At 41.5% G+C, this 22,608-nt stretch overlaps 2 protein-coding genes across 2 annotated transcripts in view; one reads left to right on the top strand and one right to left on the bottom strand.

Annotated features, from left to right (window-relative positions):
- Nucleotides 1-22,608, bottom strand: part of LOC138957479 (atrial natriuretic peptide receptor 1-like) — a gene marked incomplete at its 5' end in the record, with an annotated part of 52,347 nt that overhangs the window by 1,204 nt on the left and 28,535 nt on the right. The window contains 7 exon segments of the mRNA XM_070328600.1: nt 470-646; nt 1,904-1,980; nt 2,376-2,470; nt 4,059-4,332; nt 5,538-5,606; nt 6,007-6,130; nt 6,554-6,694. Of these exon segments, the coding sequence (XP_070184701.1) occupies nt 470-646; nt 1,904-1,980; nt 2,376-2,470; nt 4,059-4,332; nt 5,538-5,606; nt 6,007-6,130; nt 6,554-6,694 (957 nt within the window).
- LOC138957478 (uncharacterized) lies at nt 10,297-20,710 on the top strand. Its single transcript, XM_070328599.1, has 10 exons — nt 10,297-10,302; nt 11,438-11,597; nt 11,994-12,068; nt 12,327-12,486; nt 14,184-14,279; nt 14,950-15,045; nt 15,831-15,938; nt 16,947-17,020; nt 17,247-17,318; nt 18,521-20,710. The coding sequence occupies exons 1-10, from the start codon at nt 10,297-10,299 to the stop codon at nt 18,709-18,711; spliced, it is 1,038 nt and encodes a 345-aa protein (XP_070184700.1). The 3' UTR covers nt 18,712-20,710.

The raw sequence follows: 22,608 nt of genomic DNA, 5'->3' as shown, positions 1-22,608 counted from the left end.
TCACTCTCACTTAGGCAAGGTGTGTTACATTAAAAGCAAAACCCTTACTCGGCCTTCATTTTACTTTAGAGTAACTTATGTGCAGACCTGCTAGTGCCTCATTCCCCTTCGTGTGTACACGCAAGCACAATACCAAGAGTGCACGGAAAAGATCCTGTACTCCATGTCACAGTTCGGTGGGTTTATAGTCAAGTCAAGTCAAGTCAAGTATTTTATTGTTTTGGGCCCAGAGGGCTTTGAAACAAAGATATAACTTTAATAAAAAAAATGTAACAAATCAGACAGTTAACATATGTATACAAATTGAAACACGAACATTCTCAGCAAGCTTCCCGCGAAAGCGGCATATGGCGGGGTAAAAACTGGTATACACGTAAAAACCCACTCGTGCAAAAATATGAACGAAGAAGAAGATTGCAGGGTAACATTGATATAGAAGGGGAAGGAGGACCTGCAGAAACACACAAACCTGACTGGACTGCATGGAGCGACCACGCTTCCGTCATCGGACTCTGACATCATCGTGATGCCACTGACAGCTAGTGACGTCTTTCTGAGGGCACTGTACATTCCGTCACCGACGTTCAGTGACGCGTTGGAGGGAGAGGGCGGGCGGGAGTTAACGTCCTCCAGAACTTGCCTGAGCCTGAGGGGAGAACAATGTACGTGTAGATCATGTGTTTAGCGCACTTCATTTAATATTGAATTAATGAGATACGACACCGATTGAACAAACCAAGACGTTTCATCTTGGCCCTTCCGTCTAATGGGAAATCGCACTATTGTATCTGATTAATATTGTAAGATAACTTTGTCATTCGTATCACCAGTATCGCATGCACACTTGTGCATTTGTTACCAAACAATCAACAACTAACCAACTTACACAAATATTCACTCACCCAACAAACCCACTCATTCAACCACCCAACGTTTGAGAAAAAGACAAAACTGGATGAATATTTCTTTTCAGCACTTTACAAATAGGCGGCCTTATGCACATCCTCGGAGAGGACAGAGAAACATTGCCCATATATGACCCTCCACCACGAAATGAGTCGCATGTCAGTCACCTCGCGCGGTTCTGCGCTAGGCTTAATATAAGTCCGGGGAGTGTCTGGTAACAGTGTGAGGGTCACTCAGGCTTATAACTCAAACAGTTTTCACTCTTTTCTAAAACGGTTTTCACCACTGGATAGAGCATACAAAACTTGTTAAGAAAATGTACAAATAAGAAAATCATGCAAAGGTGACATGCGACTCATTCCGTGGTGGAGGGTGACATATTTGAAACAAATGCGTAATGTATAGCTCCTAAAACAAAACCAATCGAAAAAGAAACAAGGTAACATCATGGACAATTAAGTTAAATAAACAACATTCTTGATTCTTCAGCTTTGGGACTGAAGCAATCTTCTTGTCAATTTATTCCCCAACAGTCAAAGAGAAATTTCAATGACGGTCATCAATAACAAACACGTGAAATTCTTAACAGAACAAATAAAATGAACGATCTAAATTGCCGATGCAGAGGAGGAAATAGGAGAGGACGAAGAACAGTGGGGGTGGGGGTGGGGGTGGGGGGAAGGACGAAGGGAAGGAGGAATAGTCTAAACTTGACTTAACGTAACAATTCAATAAAACTTTATTGTCTGAATGTAACAAACAGAAATTTTTCGAAAAAGAAGGAGACGTTACGTGTTAAGATACAATCGAACCTGTCCTAGCGACCATCTCTCGATAACGACCACCTGCCTACTACAGCCATCAAATTGAACCTATTTGTTTTTCTATATAAAATTCCCCTTTTCACAGCGACCACCTACATATAACGATCCCTTTAGGATGTCCCTTGGGTGGTCTTTATGGACAGGTTTCTACTGAAGAAGTCACCAATACTTACACGGTAAAAGATGGCGGCAATGGCTTGGTGTATCCTTCTCTTCCAACCAGCCAGTATGTTTTGGTGATGCCTTTTCCCTAAAAAACACACGCAGCATTATTTTGCAAAACGTATGGATAAATGTAAACGTACACACACACACACACACACACACACACACACACACACACACACACACACACACACACACCATACCACACACACACACGTACACACACACACACACACACACACACACATTTTGTCGCCAAAATGACATTTTGTCGCTAATAACATTTTTCACGCGGAATCATCAGACCATTCAGATAGATATTCTGCCCCTATAATGAAAAACCAAATGAAATCTGAAAACAGAGAGAATAAATGTAAATTGATGAAGGCAAAACACACTCATCAAGGTATGATAGCGTCGATGAACTTTTGATTAGTTGGTAATTATGCATCCTCTAATTGAGAAAGAACCCGTACTGACCTTGACCTGGATAAAGCCCCGTTCCAAAGTCAGGAATCCACAGTTGAGTTCCTCCAGCGCCGTCTGCATGTCTGAGCTAATGTGGATGTGCAGTGCTAGTGATGGGGAAGGAAAATAACGGAGACATTTTTATATTTTGTTTAATTCTTTTAACTTAATTCTTCAAGCAGTCAATGTATCGGTCTCGAGTAGCATTTATTGCTGAAGAAACGATAAATAATAATAACCAACCAACCATCCAGCAGTCAAGGGCTTAACATTTCTTTATAACGTGCAAGTTATAAATATTATACCAAATCTGAAGACACAAATTGTCAACAGGGGAGGCAATCAGCTGGGAATATACATCGGTTGTTTCCCTTGTCAGAATATTTGATTTTGTTCATCATTACAAAACTTACCTCAAGCGAATTGTTGTTGACAACTTCTTTTTAATGTCACTGCTGATGTTTGTTGCGTCATGAAATGTCACGAATTCCTCCGTTAAAGAGAGATATGATCATAATAAGTATACCCCCCCCCCCCCCCCCCCGACGCACGACAGCTACCAGCAACTGTCAAGGCCTGAACAGGTAGTCATTTTCCGCCTGAGAACAGGGCACAACAGACTGCAACAACACCTGCACAAAAAACTGCGAGCCGTGCCCTCCCCCATGTGTCCCTGTGGAGACGCAGAGCAAGATGCAGCCCACATCCTGCAGGACTGCAGGAATCTCCAGCCCCTGAGGAGAGAGATCTGGACCAGGCCGGCGACCCTCCATGAGAAGCTGCATGGACCTGTGGAGGCTCTACATAAGACCACCAGCTTCATAACCAGAGCTGGACTCCAAGTGTAACCTAGGCGAACGACAAGAAGAAGATAATAAGTATAGTACTTTCTACAATGCTGACCCCTTTTTGAGGAATAGAAATAAACACATTGTTGTTTTTAAATGTTGGTCTTGCTGTGGAAATTGTGACTCATTCAGACTATTTTGATTGTAACTAGTGTTTGAAGTTTCAAAAACTAGTTCCGTTTTGTTTTAGAAAGTGATCATTTTGTGACCTTGAAAGTTGACGAAGGTTAACCAGACTCACGTCATGCCTGGACGTCCTTATAGACTATGAGTATACGCGTGTGAAGTTTCAAGAGTCTAACTTCATAAACATTCGAGAAAATGTCAATGGTAATTTTGTGCCTCTTCCAGATGATATCCTCATATTATTTTTTGTACTACTGATTTTGATGACGTCATACCCGACTTTAAAAAAAAGTGGACCCATGACATCAAATTCTGGGTCGAATGGTTTCGACCAGCCCAAAACTGTTTAGTCTCGGCGATGTATACCCAAGTGTCTGTGAGCCCGACAGATTGACCAAACTGCTTGATATTTTTGTACTGGACTTGTATAATAGGCCAAACAAAAATATATGTTGGTTTAGGGTAACGTGGCCAAAAAAGATATGGTCGGTCGGTTTTTTACATTTAATTTTTTTAAAACATTTAGTCGATTTTAAAGGTGGTTACTTCCCTTAGACTCGGTATGGTTCACAAAATGTGCAAAAAGTTTTAGTTTTTTTGAGACATAAAAAAAAGGTTTTAGGGTCGGCAGGAAAAAATAGGGTCGGTCGGGTTGCCCTAAACCAACATCTATTTGTGTTTGGCCCTATCAGATTTGTTGGGCCTTATCCCCTGTTCTCACCTTTTCCCGTGGATTCCATCCTGGAGGCCATATTGACGGTGTCACCGAACAAACAGTAACGAGGCATGGCCACGCCCACAACCCCCGCTGCGCAGGGACCCGTATGTAGACCGACGCGTAGCTGCAGGGACTCGCTGGGACGATGACGCACTTTGACGCTGGCAACGGTGCAGATGAGATCTAGAGCCATCTCGGCAATCTCACTGGCATGACGTCTCCCGTTTCGTCTCGGACAGCCTGACACGCACATGTAGGCGTCTCCGATCGTCTCCACCTGTTGAAGGCAGACCACTAGGTAATTTATGTTCCTTATAATTTATGGTCAAACGCGTCATTTGTAATGTCCATATAAGGTAAAAGGAGGTATAAAGCCCGATACGCACACGTAGGCGTCTCCGATCGTCTCCACCTAGTGAAGGCAGCGCACAATGTAATTATTCATTTTAGTACATTCTTGGACTGCAATGTATGTTCCTTGTATGGTCAAACGCGTCATTTGTAATGTCCATATAAGGTAAAAGGTGGTTTAAAGCCCGATACGCACACGTAGGCGTCTCCGATCGTCTCCACCTAGTGAAGGCAGCGCACAGTGTAATTATTCATTTTAGTACATTCTTGGACTGCAATGTATGCTCTTTAAATGATCAAACGCGTCATTTGTAATGTCCATATAAGGTAAAATATGGTATAAAGCTCGATACGCACATATAGGCATCTCAGATCGAATCCACCTGGTGAAGGCAGCGCACTATGTAATTATTCATGTTAGTACATTCTATGACTGCAATGTATGTTCCTTATATGGTCAAACGCGCCATTTGTAATTTCTATATAAGGTAAAAGATGGTATAAAGCCCGATACGCACACGTAGGCATCTCAGATCGACTCCACCTGGTGAAGGCAGCGAAAAGTGTAATTATTTCATTGTCTTGGTTGAAACAAAACTTCATTCAATTTTAGTATTTTGGCCATTTGTAAAACATGGATCCATTCTCAAGCATAATACTTATATTAGCGAATCCGTATTGATCCATTGTCTTTATGACAGTACAACCTCATTCTCTCCACCTTTTTTTCAACAACCTTATCGGTGTGCAATTGTACATTTGTGCCGTGATTTCGGATTAATCCTCTTCCTCAACCCCCCCCCCCCCCTTCGTAATAAACTTTGAAAGTTTTACCAAACAAAAGTTTCTGGCTTCTGGCTTTAAACTATACCGCCAACTTATCCGGAACGAGAGGACATTTGCCAAAAATTACAACAAATATTGAATCAAGTCTTTTTAAGTTAAAAAAAAACACCACAAAACACACATTTACAAGAGGTCAAACAAATCCCAACCGCACGCATTTCAAATAAAATCAGTTTACAAGAGGAAACAAAGCCTTCAAAGTTTCGGTCAAAAGTATGACTTCAAACCAAAACTTTCTTACTGACAAAATGTTTCAAAACTTTGCCAGACAGAATGTGGGCTTACCTTGTAGACGTCATGCATGAAGATGACGTCATCAAAAGCTGTGTACAAATCATTCAGAAGCTCGACCACCTGCAAAGTAACAATCTGGGTTGTAAGTATAGTTAGTATTTCATCATATTCATATTTCTTACCAGGAAAATGTACTTGTTACTTAAGAAGAGACTCAAAATAACCATTTGATTTGCTAAATTTCAAACAGCATCTAGGGGACCTTGGCTCCCAGAACGCCCCCCCCCCTCCCCCCTAACCAAGCCTGGTCAGCCCTTGTACCCCTGCCTGATTTTGAAAGCCCCTCTCCTCCCGCTCATACATTCTAGATTTCAGTCCTGACAACATACAGCCACGCGCCATAAACCAACATCCCCAAAACCGACCGATACACGGACAGGGAAACAGCCATTTAGCGAGTCCTACATTCAGAGCCACAGACTGACAGCCACACAGACAGACAGACAGCGACAAAGCTGACCTCGAGGGGCTTGCTCTGGCTGGCAATATTTGTGAATCCTACGATGTCGGAGAAGAAAATGGACACAGCGTCAAAGAACTCTGGCACTACGGTTCTTCCACTCTTCAGCTGCTCTGCTACAGACCTGCAGACAGACAGACAGACAGACAGACAGACACACACACACACACACACACACACACACACACACACACACACGCGCGCGCGCGCACACACCCACACATGCGCGCGCGCGCGCGCGCACACACACATACACACACACACAAACATACATACACACACATATTTGACTTTAGTTCATCCCAAATTCAGGATAACAATTCGTAACTGTGCATTTTTCACACGATAGCGTTTGTTCAGAGCTTCGGTTTATAAGTAGAAGAAAACATTAAATAAATGTTATTGTTCTTTTCTGTGGATACGTTTGAATATCAGGTCAACACGTTTGTATCATCCTGAAAAACTTGATCGAACCAGAAAATTGGCTTTTAATGAACTACAGTACATGCGCACCGACGATGACAAGCACAGGTGCATGTGTACTTACGGAGGCAGCATTAGGTACAAGAGGCGGTCAGTCTTGGCCTTCTCCTGGGCCAGCTCTGCCGTCCGGTCCGCCACCAGCTGCTCCAGACGTGAACTGTAGATCTCCATCATGGACAGCATGTTGTCCAGCATACTCACTTTTCTGCAAGTACACAACTTTATCTGTTCTATTTTTGTCTAGCTTGTTTTTTTGATGAATTTGTCCCCAAAGATAGATTGCAAGTAAAGGCCTAGCCTTAAATCATAATCCTTGTTGAATGAATCTAAGTTCAGTTCAGTTCAGTTCAGTTCAGTTCAGTTCAGTTCAGTTCTCCTTCTCCTTCTTCTTCTTCTTCTTCTTCTTCTTCTTCTTCTTCTTCTTCTTCTTCACCCGTGACACACACTCCATTTCCTTCTCACAAGGAAGTATTCACTGGCCCTTCATGCTTGTGAGAAGGGTTCAGCTCGCGCTCTCTCGAGACCTCTCACGCTCCACATCCTTGTCAGAAGCGAACCTTTTTACTGGATCCCCGATAGCACATCGTAATATGTTATTTCCGATCAGCGCTACCACATGCCTTGTGATTGAAATAATTAAGTTTGCAAGTGCGGAAAAACACATAGTGTCACCGTACAGAGTTAAAACCTGGCGTCGTAATTGTCTTGTCCATTCTTACTTTATCGTCGACAATATTCTTCAAATACCTCAAATCTGAGTTGTGTGTTAGATGTACGGCCTTCTCAGAAGGCTCTGTGCGTGTCACTTTTTTTTTCTTTTTTTCTCTCCCGATTATTCATTCATGGAGGTTTCGTATACCCCCCTCTGTCGTTTTTACAATCCCTCCGTGTGTGTGTGTGTGTGTGTGTGTTGAATCCTGCGTTGCTTATGGTGGCGGTTCGATTTTCTCTCATCGCTTTGAAAAAAGGGAAGTAACATTATTGCCATTCAGTGTCCAAAGGGAAGTAACCTTGTTGCCTAGTTACTCAGATTAAATCGGAAAGTTTTGTTACTTAATTGCATTTACAATCTCATTTTAAAGTTTAATTTGTGTTTTGAACCTGTTAGATAATTATGTTATGCATAAAGTTTACATGAAAAAATCATCCACAATTTACTTCCGGTTCGCGATTCAGTCTCGTCGTACGAGTTTCCGTTGCAGTTGTTGGTGTAGACTGTTGGTGTAGACTTCGTTGAGGTAAGTTGAGCTACTTAATCTATTGTTGTCGTGTACATCTTTTGTTTCATATGGTCATTGCTTAACCTAGGGTACACTTCTACTTTTGGCACTTCGAATTCCAGGATTGCTCCACTGTCCCAAAATTTTCAGGTCATAGGGTGACAACAGAGTACACATTTTAAAATGCACTAGTATTAGTAGTAGTATCGGTTGCCCCATCACCACCCGCACTGAAGTGTACACACATACGACCCCACACGATATATATATTGTCAATATAATTATTCAACGATATTGCATTTTCTGTCACCATTACTGCATTAGTCATTACTAGATCTACCTTTCAATCAGATTCCTAGTAGTACTAGTACTAGTAGTTTACTAGTTAGTTCGAGATAAATATATTTCCTTTTATATTTACACATGCAGGGAGCAATTGTTGAATGTGTAAAGATGCAGTGTATGGAGGTCTAACGAATGACGTATCACAACGTATCGTCCTTGGCGGTCAAGAAAGCCGCCGCGATCATTGCGCAGACGACACTTCCAGACCGCCAATATTTTTTGAGCGCATCACGTGCTCCACATAAATCGGCCGGAAACGAAGCAATTGGGAAACCTAGATACAGGCCAGATCATGCACATTGATGCATACAATCTGCAGGGGGCACACCACCAGACTACAGGTTCCCCAGTCCCGAACCGACTCACACAAAACGTGGTTATTTCCGTCTGCGATCCGCCTCTGGAATAACATCTCCCAAGAGGCTGTGAGCGTAGACTCACCCCAGGCCTTCAGAACCATCGTTGAGGCCTGGCTGCAAGGCGCAAGCCCACAGGCATGATGAGGCATCCCATGCCAAAACCCACTCCCTGTCTGACCCCGCCTCCTCTCCCCACTAGATACCCCCCCCCCTCTCTATCCCTGAGCACTGATAAAGGTAGATTCCATTGCTCTTGCTCCATATTGTTTGTCCAGTTTGTATTGTTTTTGTCGGGGCCTGGCTGTGGTGCGAAACAGGATCGGGACGAACACGGGTCAACTTTATGTGCAGACCTAGAGACAGTATCTATCTCCCACCCCTTGTCACTACACTACAGTGGCACGTAAAAGACCTCGGCCATTCTGCCATAAGTGCAGATGGCTGATACCACCTAAACACGCATACGCGCCGTGAGGGCGTGAACACTTGAATTATCATATAACCCATATCTTGTCAAGAGGTGAAATATTTAGCCTGAAGGACAGTAAGCATTCTCACTTTCTTCTTCTTCGTGCGAATTGCATTCTGCTTGTCGCTGTGAGATGACGAGGTGCATCGACTGTGCCACTGCCAATGCCACCGGTTTATGACTTTATAAATTATTACCACTTGGGCAACATCCACAAGCACTCAACTTCCCCTAGTGCAATATCCACTAGCATGACATCTTCAATAACAGTCACACTCACAGCCAGTACTAGATATCTCAGAAAATTAGTTACACATTTAGTTAAGTGCTGTTCACATGGCACCTTCTTCTTCTTCTTCTTCAGCGTTCCAGAATTTTCTGGTTACGTGTGAGCTCGTTTGCCCATTTGGGTTCCTCACACTATACTCTGAGAGCATAGTCAGCTCCACTCCGCTTTCGTTGAGTAGGCATGCTGGGTATTTTCGTGTTTCCATAACCCACCGAACTCCGACATGGATTACAGGATCTTTTCCGTGCGCACTTGGTCTTGTGCTTGCGTGTACACACGAAGGGGGTTAAGTCACTAGCAGGTCTGCACATAAGTTGACCTGGGAGATCGGAAAAATCTCCACTCTTAACCCACCAGGCGGTAGCGACCGGGATTCGAACTCACGACCTCCCGATTAGGAGGCCGACGTCTTACCACCACGCCACTGCGCCCGTCTAGACTTGAAACCAACTTTAGTCGTTTAAAAATCGCTCACGGGTCATTGAGACCGAATCGGCGAAAAAGTCTGCCATGTAAACAGCCCCGGTGACTCGCGCCAGACTTGCGCCAGATTCCCAAACCCAGTTCAGCACTGCCCGACTCAGCCGTGACAAGCAAACTACTTGCACCCGATTTTTCTTATCGCACGAACTATTGGCTAGCTCTAGCCACTGAGTTAAATAATAGACGTATACATCTCTGTGGCTCTAGCCTTTCCTTCGTCGGAAAACAACGAGGTCAACCGGACAATCCCGAAAGGCGAAGTCTGGCGAGACTGGCCGCTTAAAACTAGTTTGCGAGTTTGTGCTGTTCACATGGGCAGCGATTTTGATTTGACTTGCCGCCGACTAAAATCGCTTGAAAGTTGGTCACAAGTTGGTTGCAAGTCTGCCATGTGAACAGCACTTTAGGAGACTAACATATTCTAAAAATGATTATTGCATGCACACTGTGACACGTTTCATTCAAGATATGAACGATAAAAAAGGGGAAAACAAGCTATGTAAAGAATAGGTTTTGCCATTAAGCTGTTGCTATTTTTGTGACTGTAAGTGTATTGCACCAATTCAAATTATTTATTTTTCTGCAGGATGGATGTGTGCAGCACAAGACAGACTGGTTTCCATGTGTTCTGCCATGAAAAGCATGAAGGTATTTTACGTTTTGTTCTGGCAACTTACCTGCGCTGTTGTCAATGTCACGTCCCTTTTGGGAATTGATTTTTATATCTAATGCTCTTTCGTTTTGCTTTTATCAAATAAGCAGGGATGTTGTTACAAATTCACACCTGTGGGATAAATGTCCTGAGCTCTCCAGAATCAATATGACATTTGACCGCTTTCAGAAATTTCAACTGGACATCATAATTTTGTGCAAAACACTGTCCATGGAATGGCTCCAAAATCATGTGCCCATACACATGCTTTAACGCACAGACATATAGTATATATGTTACAGTTAATCTGTGAAACCAGGGAATACGAATTTATGTTGCGATTTTCCATCATTATCATCATCATCATTTACACCATATAATCCTTATTAGCATTAGTGTAAACGTTGGTATCGTGTGAATTTTTACCGTCGATCACTTTACACGTGTAACCTCAATTAACATGTTGCATGTTTCGCTTTCGATTTGTATGTTGCTTACTTTGTTGTTTGTGTTTATTTGCTTGTTTGCTTACTTGTCGATTGTTTTCTGGTTCGTTCGTTTACTTTGTTTATTTGTCATGTTGCTTTACTTGTTTATCATTTATAAGACATTTGTATCATTCTCTCTCTCTCTCTCTCTCTCTCTCTCTCTCTCTCTCTCTCTCTCTCTCTCTCTCTCTCTCTCTCTCTCTCTCTCTCTCTCTTAGAATATAGTCAATGGTTGTTTAGATTTTAGTCAAGCAGTATGTAAGAAATGTATGTCCTTTGTACTGGAAACTTGCATTCTCCCAGTAAGGTCATATATTGTACTACGTTGCAAGCCCCTGGAGCAATTTTTTTACTAGTGCTTTTGTGAACAAGAAACAATTGACAAGTGGCTCTATCCCATCTCCCCCTTTCCCTCCACCGCGATATGACCTTCGCGGTTAAAAACGACATTAAACACCAATTAACTAACTAACTCTCTCTCTTTTACTTTGTTCTTGCTTGAATATATTTGAGTAATGTTTGTCTTGTTTGATGTTAGAAAAGTGTGCATGGTGCAGTTGCTGCAATATGTTCAGTGTGTTCCAACTTATTTTGAAGAAAATGTGTAATTCTGACTATTTTAATTATTGTCTTTTTTTTTTAGCTGTCTTTCATAGAAGGCGAGGAAGAGGCTGGGTTGTCTCTTGTGCTGTTTGGCGTCCAGAACTCCAAAGTCATTGTGGATGGATTTGGTTCTGTCCTGACACATCTAAGAACCACCAAGGCGGGCAAGGATTTGCTGCTGCAATTAAATAAGGAAGATGGTAATTGTTGATTAAGAGGAAACTGTTGGCTACAATTACAAGCTTATTGCATGTCTACTTACACTTACAAGTACAACTTGCAAATCAGTGTGTTCAATACTTAGATTTTTATTGTCTGTTTGCTGGTTGGCTGAAACATTTACCTTTTTGATAATTATTTCTTCATAAAGACTACAAACAAACATTTTCCTCGTGGCCCCCACACAAGATTTGTTTAAGGTCGGTTTGTTGTAATCTGCGTGGTAATTACCTCATGCCTCTTATGCTGTCATTGCCAGGTATTCTGATCATTTTGTTTGTCACAGGTTTGCTTTGGTTTTGATCTTTGGAAATGAATGGAACTGTTTTTATAACATTAACATTGAAATGTACATTTTTTATATATCTTGTTTGCAGCAGCTGAAGTACTTGGAAAGTCAAGAATTGATCGACTCCGGACCAAAGCTGCTCATCAGATGTGCAGTGTTGCCCGTGAGTCTTGGGTTACTTTTACCTCTATTTCTCCAACTAACACTCAGACTTAGTTGAACTTTGAAAGGAAAAAGAACTATTTTATCAGCCTCAATGCCGGTGGTGAAAATTGTGTGTGCAAAGCATGCTTCTTCAGCAATCTTCATACCTTTTTTCAGTATTATTATGAGAGGCATGTGTTGTGAAGCTTAGAAACTGAAAAGTAGCTGTGTGATGATGTAGTCTTTACATATCCCTGCATCTGTTGTTGTTTTTTAGGTCGGGATTTAGGGAAAAGGTGCTTTCCCTACTCAAAAGTGAAATCCGGAATTTATAGAATCCGTGGGTGTCCCGACTCCCTCCTTCCCCTCAAGCCTCCCTCAAAGATGTCGATCAAAGAACTGGAAGGGCTGCTTGCCAGCAACATTTCCATAAGACGGTAAGTTTAGTGTAGTGACAGGTGGTTTTTTTTTTAATCATTTGATTTTTCTTCATTTATTTTTTATTGTAATTAAATCAAGTTGGCATTTTAATGAAACAGATCCTGTGATTGGCTAGAATGCCCCAACTCATTGAAAATTACCGGTCATTAATTGTCGATAACCACTCACTCAAAAACCTGCTGGCGCATTGATACAACCTCAAATAGTCTCGGTTAGCTTTGAGGGTCATTTTACAAGTAGGAAATTATATGAAGGCCAACAAAATACCGAGACCATAAGGTATGCGAAGTGATGACGTCGAATACGTGACGTAAGTTTATGCATGAATTCTTTGGGATTACGTCAGTCATTTCCAAAGATCGCTTTTGTGATGAAAAGAATTTGTTTTAGAGTTTGCTGTCCAGAAACCCGTCAAAAAAGAAGGGAAAGTGTATGTGAAAGAAAACAAAACAGGAGCAGAGTGATACGATAGGAATACAGAGACATATTTCTTGGGACTTGACCCTTGCAGGTAGATGGACTGAAAGTAGTGTGTGAACAGAACAGAACCATATTCTGCCTGTTTACCATCGCATGAAAGCAGGAAAGAGATTGTCTTCAGATTGACATAACATGAACACGCTTCCATTTAAAACTTCTTAATCGTCATCGTGGATTGACGCCCTCCCAAAGTCTAATTGAACCCCTCCGTCGCTTCGCTCCGTCGGGCTTCAATTGGCTACATGTCAATACGTCCCAATACCATTACGTCCCAGTACCATTGCGTCCAAGTACCATTGCGTTCCAGTACCATTGCGTCCCAATACCATTGCGTCCCAGTACCATTGCGTCCCAGTACCATTAGGTCCCAATACAATTACGTGCCATTGCGTCTCCGTACCATTAGGTCCCAATACTAGTGAATTTCATTTCTGAGATGTTACTGTAGCAGGGTAGCGACACGTTTTGTAATAAAAGTGCGTTTTGTAATAAATGTATTACAAATCGTGTTCGGATTACACAATTTTTATTACAAAACTGCGCGTTCAACACGATTTGTAATAAAAATTGTGTAAGCCTAACACGATTTGTAAAAAAATTATTACAAAACGCACTTTTATTACAAAACGTGTTGGTACATAGCAGTATTTCACAAATAAAAAGAAAATAAAAAGATGTGTACTGGTGATATCGGACAAACATGTGGACGGACATTGACCAAAAATATGTATCGATAGGTTCCGGGTGCGTATCGCTAGCGCTACGTCTCATTTGTGCTACGTGCCGCTATCGCTACGTTGATTAGTGCTACAAATAATTTGTCGATAAGTCGCTATCATTCGTTCATTATCACTACGTGTCGACAGCACTACATCTTTTAGCGCTACGTGTCATTATCGCTACGTGTCAATACCACTACTTACTGGCGACTCTCTCTTTCTCGTTTTTTCTCTCGCTCTCACTCAGTCCTGGTTTGTGTGTGTATATATATGTATGTCTGTGTATGTGTGTGCGTGTGTGTGTGTGTGACTCTATCTCTCTCTCTTGCTCACTCACTCACTCACTCTGTCTCTCTCTGTCTCTCTGTCTCTCTCTCTCTCTCTCTCTCTCTCTCTCTCTCTCTCTCTCTCTCTCTCTCTCTTATGTTATGTTTGTTTGTATGTATGTTTTTGTTTGTTATTTTAATTTACGTTTTCCCTATGTGGACATGCAGAATGCCTCGGCAAGCTGAAAGTACCGCGACACAAAACATCCCGGTGTCGCCTGGACTACTGGACGCCGAACCCATCCGAGACTTAGGAGAGCTCCTGTAAGTGGATTAGCTTTCTTCATGTGTTTATATCGTATAACTGGCACATTTTGCAAACAAATTGTTTGCTTTGTTGCTTTTTACCCCATCTGGTGTATGCATTTATTGTGTACAATCTTCAATAGTTATTAACAACTCATAAATATAAAAAGAAAATTAAAAGATGTGTACCGGTGATGTCGGACAAACATGTGGACGGACATTGTATCGATAGGTCCTGGGTGCGTATCGCTAGCGCTACGTGTCATTTGTCCTACGTGTCATTTGTGCTACGTGCCGCTATCGCTACGTTGATTAGTGCTACAAATAATTTGTCGATAAGTCGCTATCATTCCTTCATTATCACTACGTGTCGACAGTACTACATCTTTTAGCGCTACGTGTCATTATCGTTACGTGTCAATACCACTACTTTCTGACGACTCTCTCTTTCTCATTTTTTCTCTCGCTCTCACTCCTCGTTTGTGTGTGTATATGTATGTATGTGTGCGTGTGTGTGTGTGACTCTATCTCTCTCTCTTGCTCACTCGCTCACTCACTCACTCACTCTGTCTCTCTCTCTCTCTCTCTCTCTCTCTCTCTCTCTCTCTCTCTCTTTTATGTTATGTTCGTTTGTATGTATGTTTTTGTTTGTTATTTTAATTTACGTTTTCCCTATGTGGACATGCAGAATGCCTCGGCAAGCTGAAAGTACCGCGACACAAAACATCCCGGTGTCGCCTGGACTACTGGACGCCGAACCCATCCGAGACTTAGGAGAGCTCCTGTAAGTGGATTAGCTTTCTTCATGTGTTTATATCGTATAACTGGCACATTTTGCAAACAAATTGTTTGCTTTGTTGCTTTTTACCCCATCTGGTGTATGCATTTATTGTGTACAATCTTCAATAGTTATTAACAACTCATAAATATGCAAGAAGCTGCAACGTTTCCAATTTCCTGCCTGACCTTTTTTTTCAAAGAATTTTATACTCTTCTAAACAATAGCAGTTAAAAGTAACAAAACTCCATTTTGCAGGCCTCACTCATTCTCCGGATCAAAGTGACACAGCTCGCACAAGTTTGAACCAATTAAAAAAAAACATGCATCTGTATGAATTAAAGCAAATTTCAAGAAACGGGCATGGCCGGGAATTGTCCGCCGAAAGTCAAATTTCCACCGAATTGTGTTTTTGTTTCGCTAAAAAAGCAAAAGTGTCCGCCGAAAAAAATAAATGGTTCTAAAAACTGAATTTAATGGCAAACTTGGAGTTTAGATGACACCAAATTGCACCAATTGGGTTTGGAGAAGAAAAAAACATCCGGGGGAACATGCCCCCGAACTTGCCATTACTTACAAATTGTCAGCCTTTTTTACTGTTTTCAATTCCCATGCCTGAAGAAAATAAATGAAAAGGTAATCCTCATACCTATCTTAATTTGTTAACCTTGTCATCATAGATCTGCTTTTATTTTTTTATTTTATTTTTTATTTTTTATGTGAATTCAGAAGAGAGAGTCCTTGGGTTTTTTTTTAATTTTAATTTGCGTTTTCCCTATGTGGACATACAGAATGCCTCGGCAAGCTGAAAGTACCGTGACACCATCAGCGACACAAAACATCCCGGTGTCGCCTGGACTACTTGACGCCGAACCCATCCGAGACTTAGGAGAGCTCCTGTAAGTGTATTAGCTTTCTTTGTGTTTTTATATCGTATAACTGGCACATTTTCAGGCATGAGCAAGATCGGTCGCCCACTCGCCACAGGCGACCAGAAATGAGTGTGGGCGAATAGAAAGTCTTAAACTGATCGCCCACTTGGCGAGTGAAAATTTTGGGTCTGTGGTATTATCATTTTCCTAGCGACGATTGTCTGTTGTGAAGCACCAAAAAATGGGTAAACTCAAACAAAAAGGTCGAAGACACCGAGGGGAGACACGCTATGCACCAGCTAACACAAGACAAACTCCTGTCGCTCAACTGATCCGATCGGTACAGGCGCTTGCAAAAAACCTGCTCGTCTTTCACCATGTTTGAATGGATGAAATCGTTTTGTTCTTTGGTAACTCATTTTTGTGGGCGAGTGAATTTGTTTGTGGGCTAGTCAATTTTGAAATTTACTAGCCCACAAGGCGAGTGAAAATTTGTGGAACTTGCTCATGCCTGATTTTGCAAACAAAATGTTTGCTTTTTTTATTTTGATCCTATCCGGTGTATTCATTTATTGCTTGTGTACTGATGAAGACAAATCTCAGACCTTCATTGGTCCTGCTTTTGTTTTCTTATTACTGTAGTTAATTTGGCCGGAAATCATTGATGTATTTGTTTTCATCTTTTATTGTCAACTGCTTGCCCATCCTCAAAATGTGTAGGGATTTTGTATGCCTTGTTGTGCACTTATTTTTCTCGTGAACCAGCAAAAGAATCAAAGTGAGCAAATGCATCAAGTGCTCATTTGTTTTTTTGCAGTCACTTTTGCACAAACATGTATGCTGGGCCAAGAACTTCATTGGTGCTTAATAAAAGACTTGGCGGATGAATCTATGATTTTTTGTGTAAACCCAAAAGTTACCAACAAAGAGATTGCTAGTCATCAGGAGCTAGACAGATCTTATTCTTGTTCATATACAAAAATCTACAGTTGTGATGGTTGGTTAGTGTTCATAGGACCTTTTATCCTGTTTTAGGAACAAGCATTCCCTACAGCTGGTGGACAAGGAGGAGGCAGTTCAAGTATGGAATATTCAGGTGCCCCTTACAGGTATTGTTTTTTCCCAATGTTTTTTAGAAGGAAACACTTGTGAATTTGTTACATCACTTGAATTTACTACGTCAAGGGATTTTTATTTTACACTTAAAAAAAAATCATGTGATGGAAAAAGGCATACATTGTGATGGGATGGAGGACTAGTTTGTATTATGGTCAAGGTAACATGATTGAATGTTTACTTTCAATTTTATTTTGTATTTGTATTTTTGTGTTTCAGGTTACAACCAAGCTACTGACCAATCCGGCATTGACAAAGCATCAATATCCACCGTGAAAGACAAAAAACACAGTAAGAATTGTTTTCTATAGTTCAGTGTTTAACTGTGAGCGGTCTGCTGTTGAGGCTATATCACGATGAGTCAGAAATCAAAGATTAACAGTAATATCACTGGAGAGGCCAGGGCGGGGATGTAGCTCAGTCACTTGCGTGCTGGATTTGTATCCAGTTGGCCGCTGTCAGCGTGAGTTCGTCCCCACGTTCGGCGAGAGATTTATTTCTGAGAGTCAACTTTGTGTGCAGATCGCCTCTCCTCGGTGTCCGAACACCCCCGTGTGTACACGCAAGCACAAGACCAAGTGCGCACGAAAAAGATCCCGTAATCCATGTCAGAGTTCGGTGGGTTATAGAAACACGAAAATACCCAGCATGCTTCCTCCGAAAACGGCGTATGGCTGCCTAAATGGCGGGGTAAAAAACGGTCATACACATAAAATTCCACTCGTGCAAAAAACACGAGTGTTCGTGGGAGTTTCAGCCCACGAACGCAGAAGAAGAAGGAGAAGAACTGGAGAGGCCAATCACCTATGATTTAACTACTTCAAACAAACAAAAACAAAACTGCTTTGCGCATGTCAATACAGCTGCTCTTCAGGGATTGGCTTGGGTTTGTCCACTAGAGGTCCTTTGACAGACGCAGCCATGAATCAATCATTTTGCAAACAAATTGGTCAACAACAAAAACTTGCCTTCCTCCACGGGACTGCCGCAATTGTGCACTATGGCAATGAGAAGAAACTTCTCAAAGTTGTTTACAATTTACAATTGAGAGGAAAATTCATATAAATTCTTCATTTTCTTGTTTCTTTTGCAATGGTCTTACCCAAATAGGAATAAAAGGTCTGAGGACACAATAACAAAGAGAACAATGTTCAAAACAACTTTTTTTTATCAATTCCACAAAATATATTGACCTCGGAAAAAATAGTTGTTGGCTATCATTCTTGGCAAGGGATCAGTACCACGCTAAAAATCTAACACTCTGATGTGTATAATCCATAATTCTTTTTAACGTTCCACAAGGAAAATAGAAATAACACGTTTGAGATAATGTTACTAGTCTATCTGTTTTGGACTGTGTTCTAAGGTATAGGGGGTGGCCTTACCAAGCACGACATGCACCTTTGAGTTGGTTATTGATTCGCTGCGGCGGTCATGGTTTAAGCTTGTTTCCTGTTTTTGTCACACTTAAATGTTTTGTTTTTTCTTTTCAGAAAAGACGAAATGGACCCCTGCAATGCGGGAAGCATTAGCTAAAAAGATTGGCCCTCTTGATGACCTCGTCAGGGTGCCTGGCAAGTCGACACTGGAATCATTTTTGAAGGACCACCAGGATAGTTTTCCTGATGTACGTTCTTCTGATTTGTACAACTTTTTGTACAAAGAAGTGAACAAAAAACAGTAGTTTTAAAGTACACTTTCTAGGAATAACCAACTGGTTTTGTTTCAAATTCTTAATGCATTGATTTTTTGAGTCACTTGAGAAAATGTGACTCTATGTAATCGGTCAGTGTTAGTCTGTCCGGCCGTCCGGCCGGCCGTCCGTAGACACCACCTTAACGTTGGACTTTTCTCGGAAACTATCAAAGCGATCGGGCTCATATTTTGTTTAGTCGTGACCTCCAATGACCTCTACACTTTAACGATGGTTTCGTTGACCTTTGACCTTTTTCAAGGTCACAGGTCAGCGTCAAAGGAAAAATTAGACATTTTATATCTTTGACAAAGTTCATCGGATGTGATTGAAACTTTGTAGGATTATTCTTTACATCAAAGTATTTACATCTGTAGCCTTTTACGAACGTTATCAGAAAAACAAGGGAGATAACTAGCCTTTTCTGTTCGGCAACACACAACTTAACGTTGGGCTTTTCTCGGAAACTATAAAAGTGACCGGGCTCAAATTTTATGTGAACGTGACTCATTGTGTTGTGAATAGCAATTTCTTCCTGTCCATCTGATGCCTCATATAATATTCAGAACTGCGAAAGTGACTCGATCGAGCGTTTGCTCTTCTTGTTTTAATCTGCACTCAGAAGCAAGATTTATGTAGTTGAAAACCTAATCTAGGTGTCAGAAGTTCATGTGTGTGATAGTGTTTGTTAGTTCTCAGTTCTGCACATGTATAAGATGATACATTTAAATACATATCCATTCTCCCCCAAAAGTCCAGCATTCCTTGATTAGCCTTAAAACTGAAGTCTCTTCTGTGACTATCCAAAATGATTCCAGCGTTGACTTGCCAGGCACCCTGAAAACTGCACAGATTATGTATCGTATTCTGTACAGTGGTTTTTTTTTTCAATATTAGGAGAGATCAATATGATTGTGATTGGATTGAATATATGTGGATTGGTCTCTGATGAGAGCTTTTTTTGTTGTTTTTTGTTCTTTAGTCTTTTGATGATGGATGTGCATTTTTGCTTGGAGATTTTTTGCTCATTATACTTCAAATTTATTATTGATTGTAACTCAAGTGCGGTTGATTGCTGTGTAAATCAGAAATGTTTGCTTGTTATGTGTAATTAAGTCAGTGTATTTCTTTGTAAGTCACTGATTATTTGTAATTGAAAAGGAATAGTGGTGCATTTATTTGATTCTGATGAAGGTGAGAGGATGTGTGTGAGAAAGGGTAAACAGTTGTATCTGATTCATAATTATTATGTATGATGGAAATGAGTTGTGGCTGTATTAAATTTGCTCTTTATAACTCTCAGCTAATGTATGTTCTGAAATTGAAATATTAGATGAACACAGTACTGAATGGAAGTGGCACTATCAGATGCTTTTCTGGGCGGGGATGTAGCTCAGTCAGTAGCGCGCTGGATTTGTATCCAGTTGGCCGCTGTCAGCGTGAGTTCGTCCCCACGTTCGGCTTGAGATTTATTTCTCAGAGTCAACTTTGTGTGCAGACTCTCCTCGGTGTCCGAACAAGATCCTGTAATCCATGTCAGAGTTCGGTGGGTTATAGAAACACGAAAATACCCAGCATGCTTCCTCCGAAAACGGCGTATGGCTGCCTAAATGGCGGGGTAAAACAAAGGTCATACACGTAAAATTCCACTCGTGCAAAAAACACGAGTGTACGTGGGAGTTTCAGCCCACGAACGAAGAAGAAGAAGATGCTTTTCTGGGTATTGTACCCATTTCGTACAGAATGTACTGATCTACCTTCTATTACAGTACAGACAAATAAATGCTGCCATCTTAACTTGTGTTTCTCTCTCTCTACTTTTTGTGTGCACTGCTTTTGTTTTTGTGAGTGTAAATATTTTGTTTTGTTTTGTGTTCAAGCCAGTGTGTACTGTTTCACAGGGAAACTAACTACTGTTACCAACACCATGTTCATGTACAGATAAATGAACAAAATTAAATGCAGTCTTCAGATGAGATAAATTCGTAATGCATTGTTTGTCCTTGCTGTCTATCTCTCTATCTGTGTTTCTGAAAATGAGGATACAGTGCAACGTCCCTTGAAAATCAAATATTAGTACTCAAAAAGTAGGGAGTCTCATCATGGGGCGAATTTGCAAAGGTTATGAACCGAAACCAGTCCAAAGGGGGGGGGGGGGGGGCTCTTACTTTGGGGCTGGGTGTCCTTAAAAGAGGTTCCACTGTAACTCATTAATCCCAACAAACATCTCAGATATAGCCAGGCTAAACGCCCAGTATTAACCTAACGCACACACCCTATTTTGTGTTAAAACCTGTGTATAGGGTATGATACCTTGAAAACGCGCATCACCCACATATGTTCCAAAGGTGTAAAACAAAAATAACAACAGCATTCTGTTATCCATTAAAATATTGCATGCAAATAGTACTGTTCTTCGGTACACCCTGCATGCCTGTAAATGGTTATAACGAAGATTTTCATAGGACAACACACATAAAACAGGTTCACGGATAAGTAACAAGCATATCTATCATATTTCGAATAACATTGACTCATTGTCCGTGTCATCTAAAAAATAATTAATAAAAGTTACATAATAAGTTAATTACCGGGTGTCAAACGTCTCTAAGTCTATCACAATCAAATATAATATTGCACTATTATTATTCATACCAGGGGTTTAAAGCAGAGCAATCACATCTCAAGTTACGAATATCACAGAATAGGTTTTTGTAAACTGCAATTAGCCCACACTCAATTAAGAAATGTACACTGCTCATGAACGCACACACACATACACCGCGATCAGACAGTAACGCCGACGGCTTTGGCCGTTTCAGGTCAGTTAGTAACCACCCAAAACTTAGTCAAGAGTGGCCGGGCGGGATGCGTTATGAAGCCAATAAAACAAAGTTATGTAATTTATGCTAGGCTTCAACGCTCACCGCTTTCTCGGCCTTTGAACGCGATCAGACAGTGACGCCGACGGCTTCGGTCGTTTCAGGTTAGTTTAGTGACCACCCTAAGGTCAAGAGGAGCCGGGATGCATTGCATGGATGACGAGGGGCTGCGCGCATCAGGACATATTGAGCTCGTGTCAGACAATCAAATTGCAATTGGTCCATACTTCTCATACCAAGAACCAGTAGCTTCCCACTTAGTGAGTTTCATCAGACTCGGAATTTGCCGGTACCGTTAGCAGTTAAAGGATAGAATGTGGTCGGTGACTTCAGTTTGTGCTCAGACATCTTTGTCCAAATAATACCTGATATAGTCTTTCATTTTCCTGGCTCGAGCTCTCCATTTGTCTTTTTCTCTGCGTTTGAAAATGTAGGCTACATACACTGCACAGGGCGGGGATGTAGCTCAGTCGGTAGCGCGCTGGATTTGTATCCAGTTGGCCGCTGTCAGCGTGAGTTCGTCCCCACGTTTGGCGAGAGATTTATTTCTCAGAGTCAACTTTGTGTGCAGACTCTCCTTGGTGTCCGAACACCCCCGTGTGTACTCGCAAGCACAAGACCAAGTGCGCACGAAAAAGATCCTGTGATCCATGTCAGAGCCTCGGCCGGTGGGTTATAGAAACACGAAAATACCCAGCATGCTTCCCCCGAAAGCGGCGTATGGCTGCCTAAATGGCGGGGTAAAAACGTTTATACACGTTAAAGCCGTGGGAGTTTCAGCCCATGAACGAAACAAACAAACAAAAACTATGAATTATGCATATGTAAGGCCGCTACTGGAAATAATTATGAAACTTCACTGACGGCAGTTTTAACAGCTCACACAGCGGTTGTTCAAGCAGCGTTAGGGTTAGGGTTAGGGTTATCTAACCCTAACCCTAATCCTAAACCCTTAACCTTAGCCCTAACCGTGCCTAACCCATGGGGGTCGGTCGGCCCGCCATTA

The sequence above is a fragment of the Littorina saxatilis genome, unplaced genomic scaffold, assembly GCF_037325665.1.
Source record: "Littorina saxatilis isolate snail1 unplaced genomic scaffold, US_GU_Lsax_2.0 scaffold_789, whole genome shotgun sequence".
Classification (NCBI taxonomy): domain Eukaryota; kingdom Metazoa; phylum Mollusca; class Gastropoda; order Littorinimorpha; family Littorinidae; genus Littorina; species Littorina saxatilis.
This window is presented reverse-complemented; position numbering and strand designations above follow the sequence as displayed.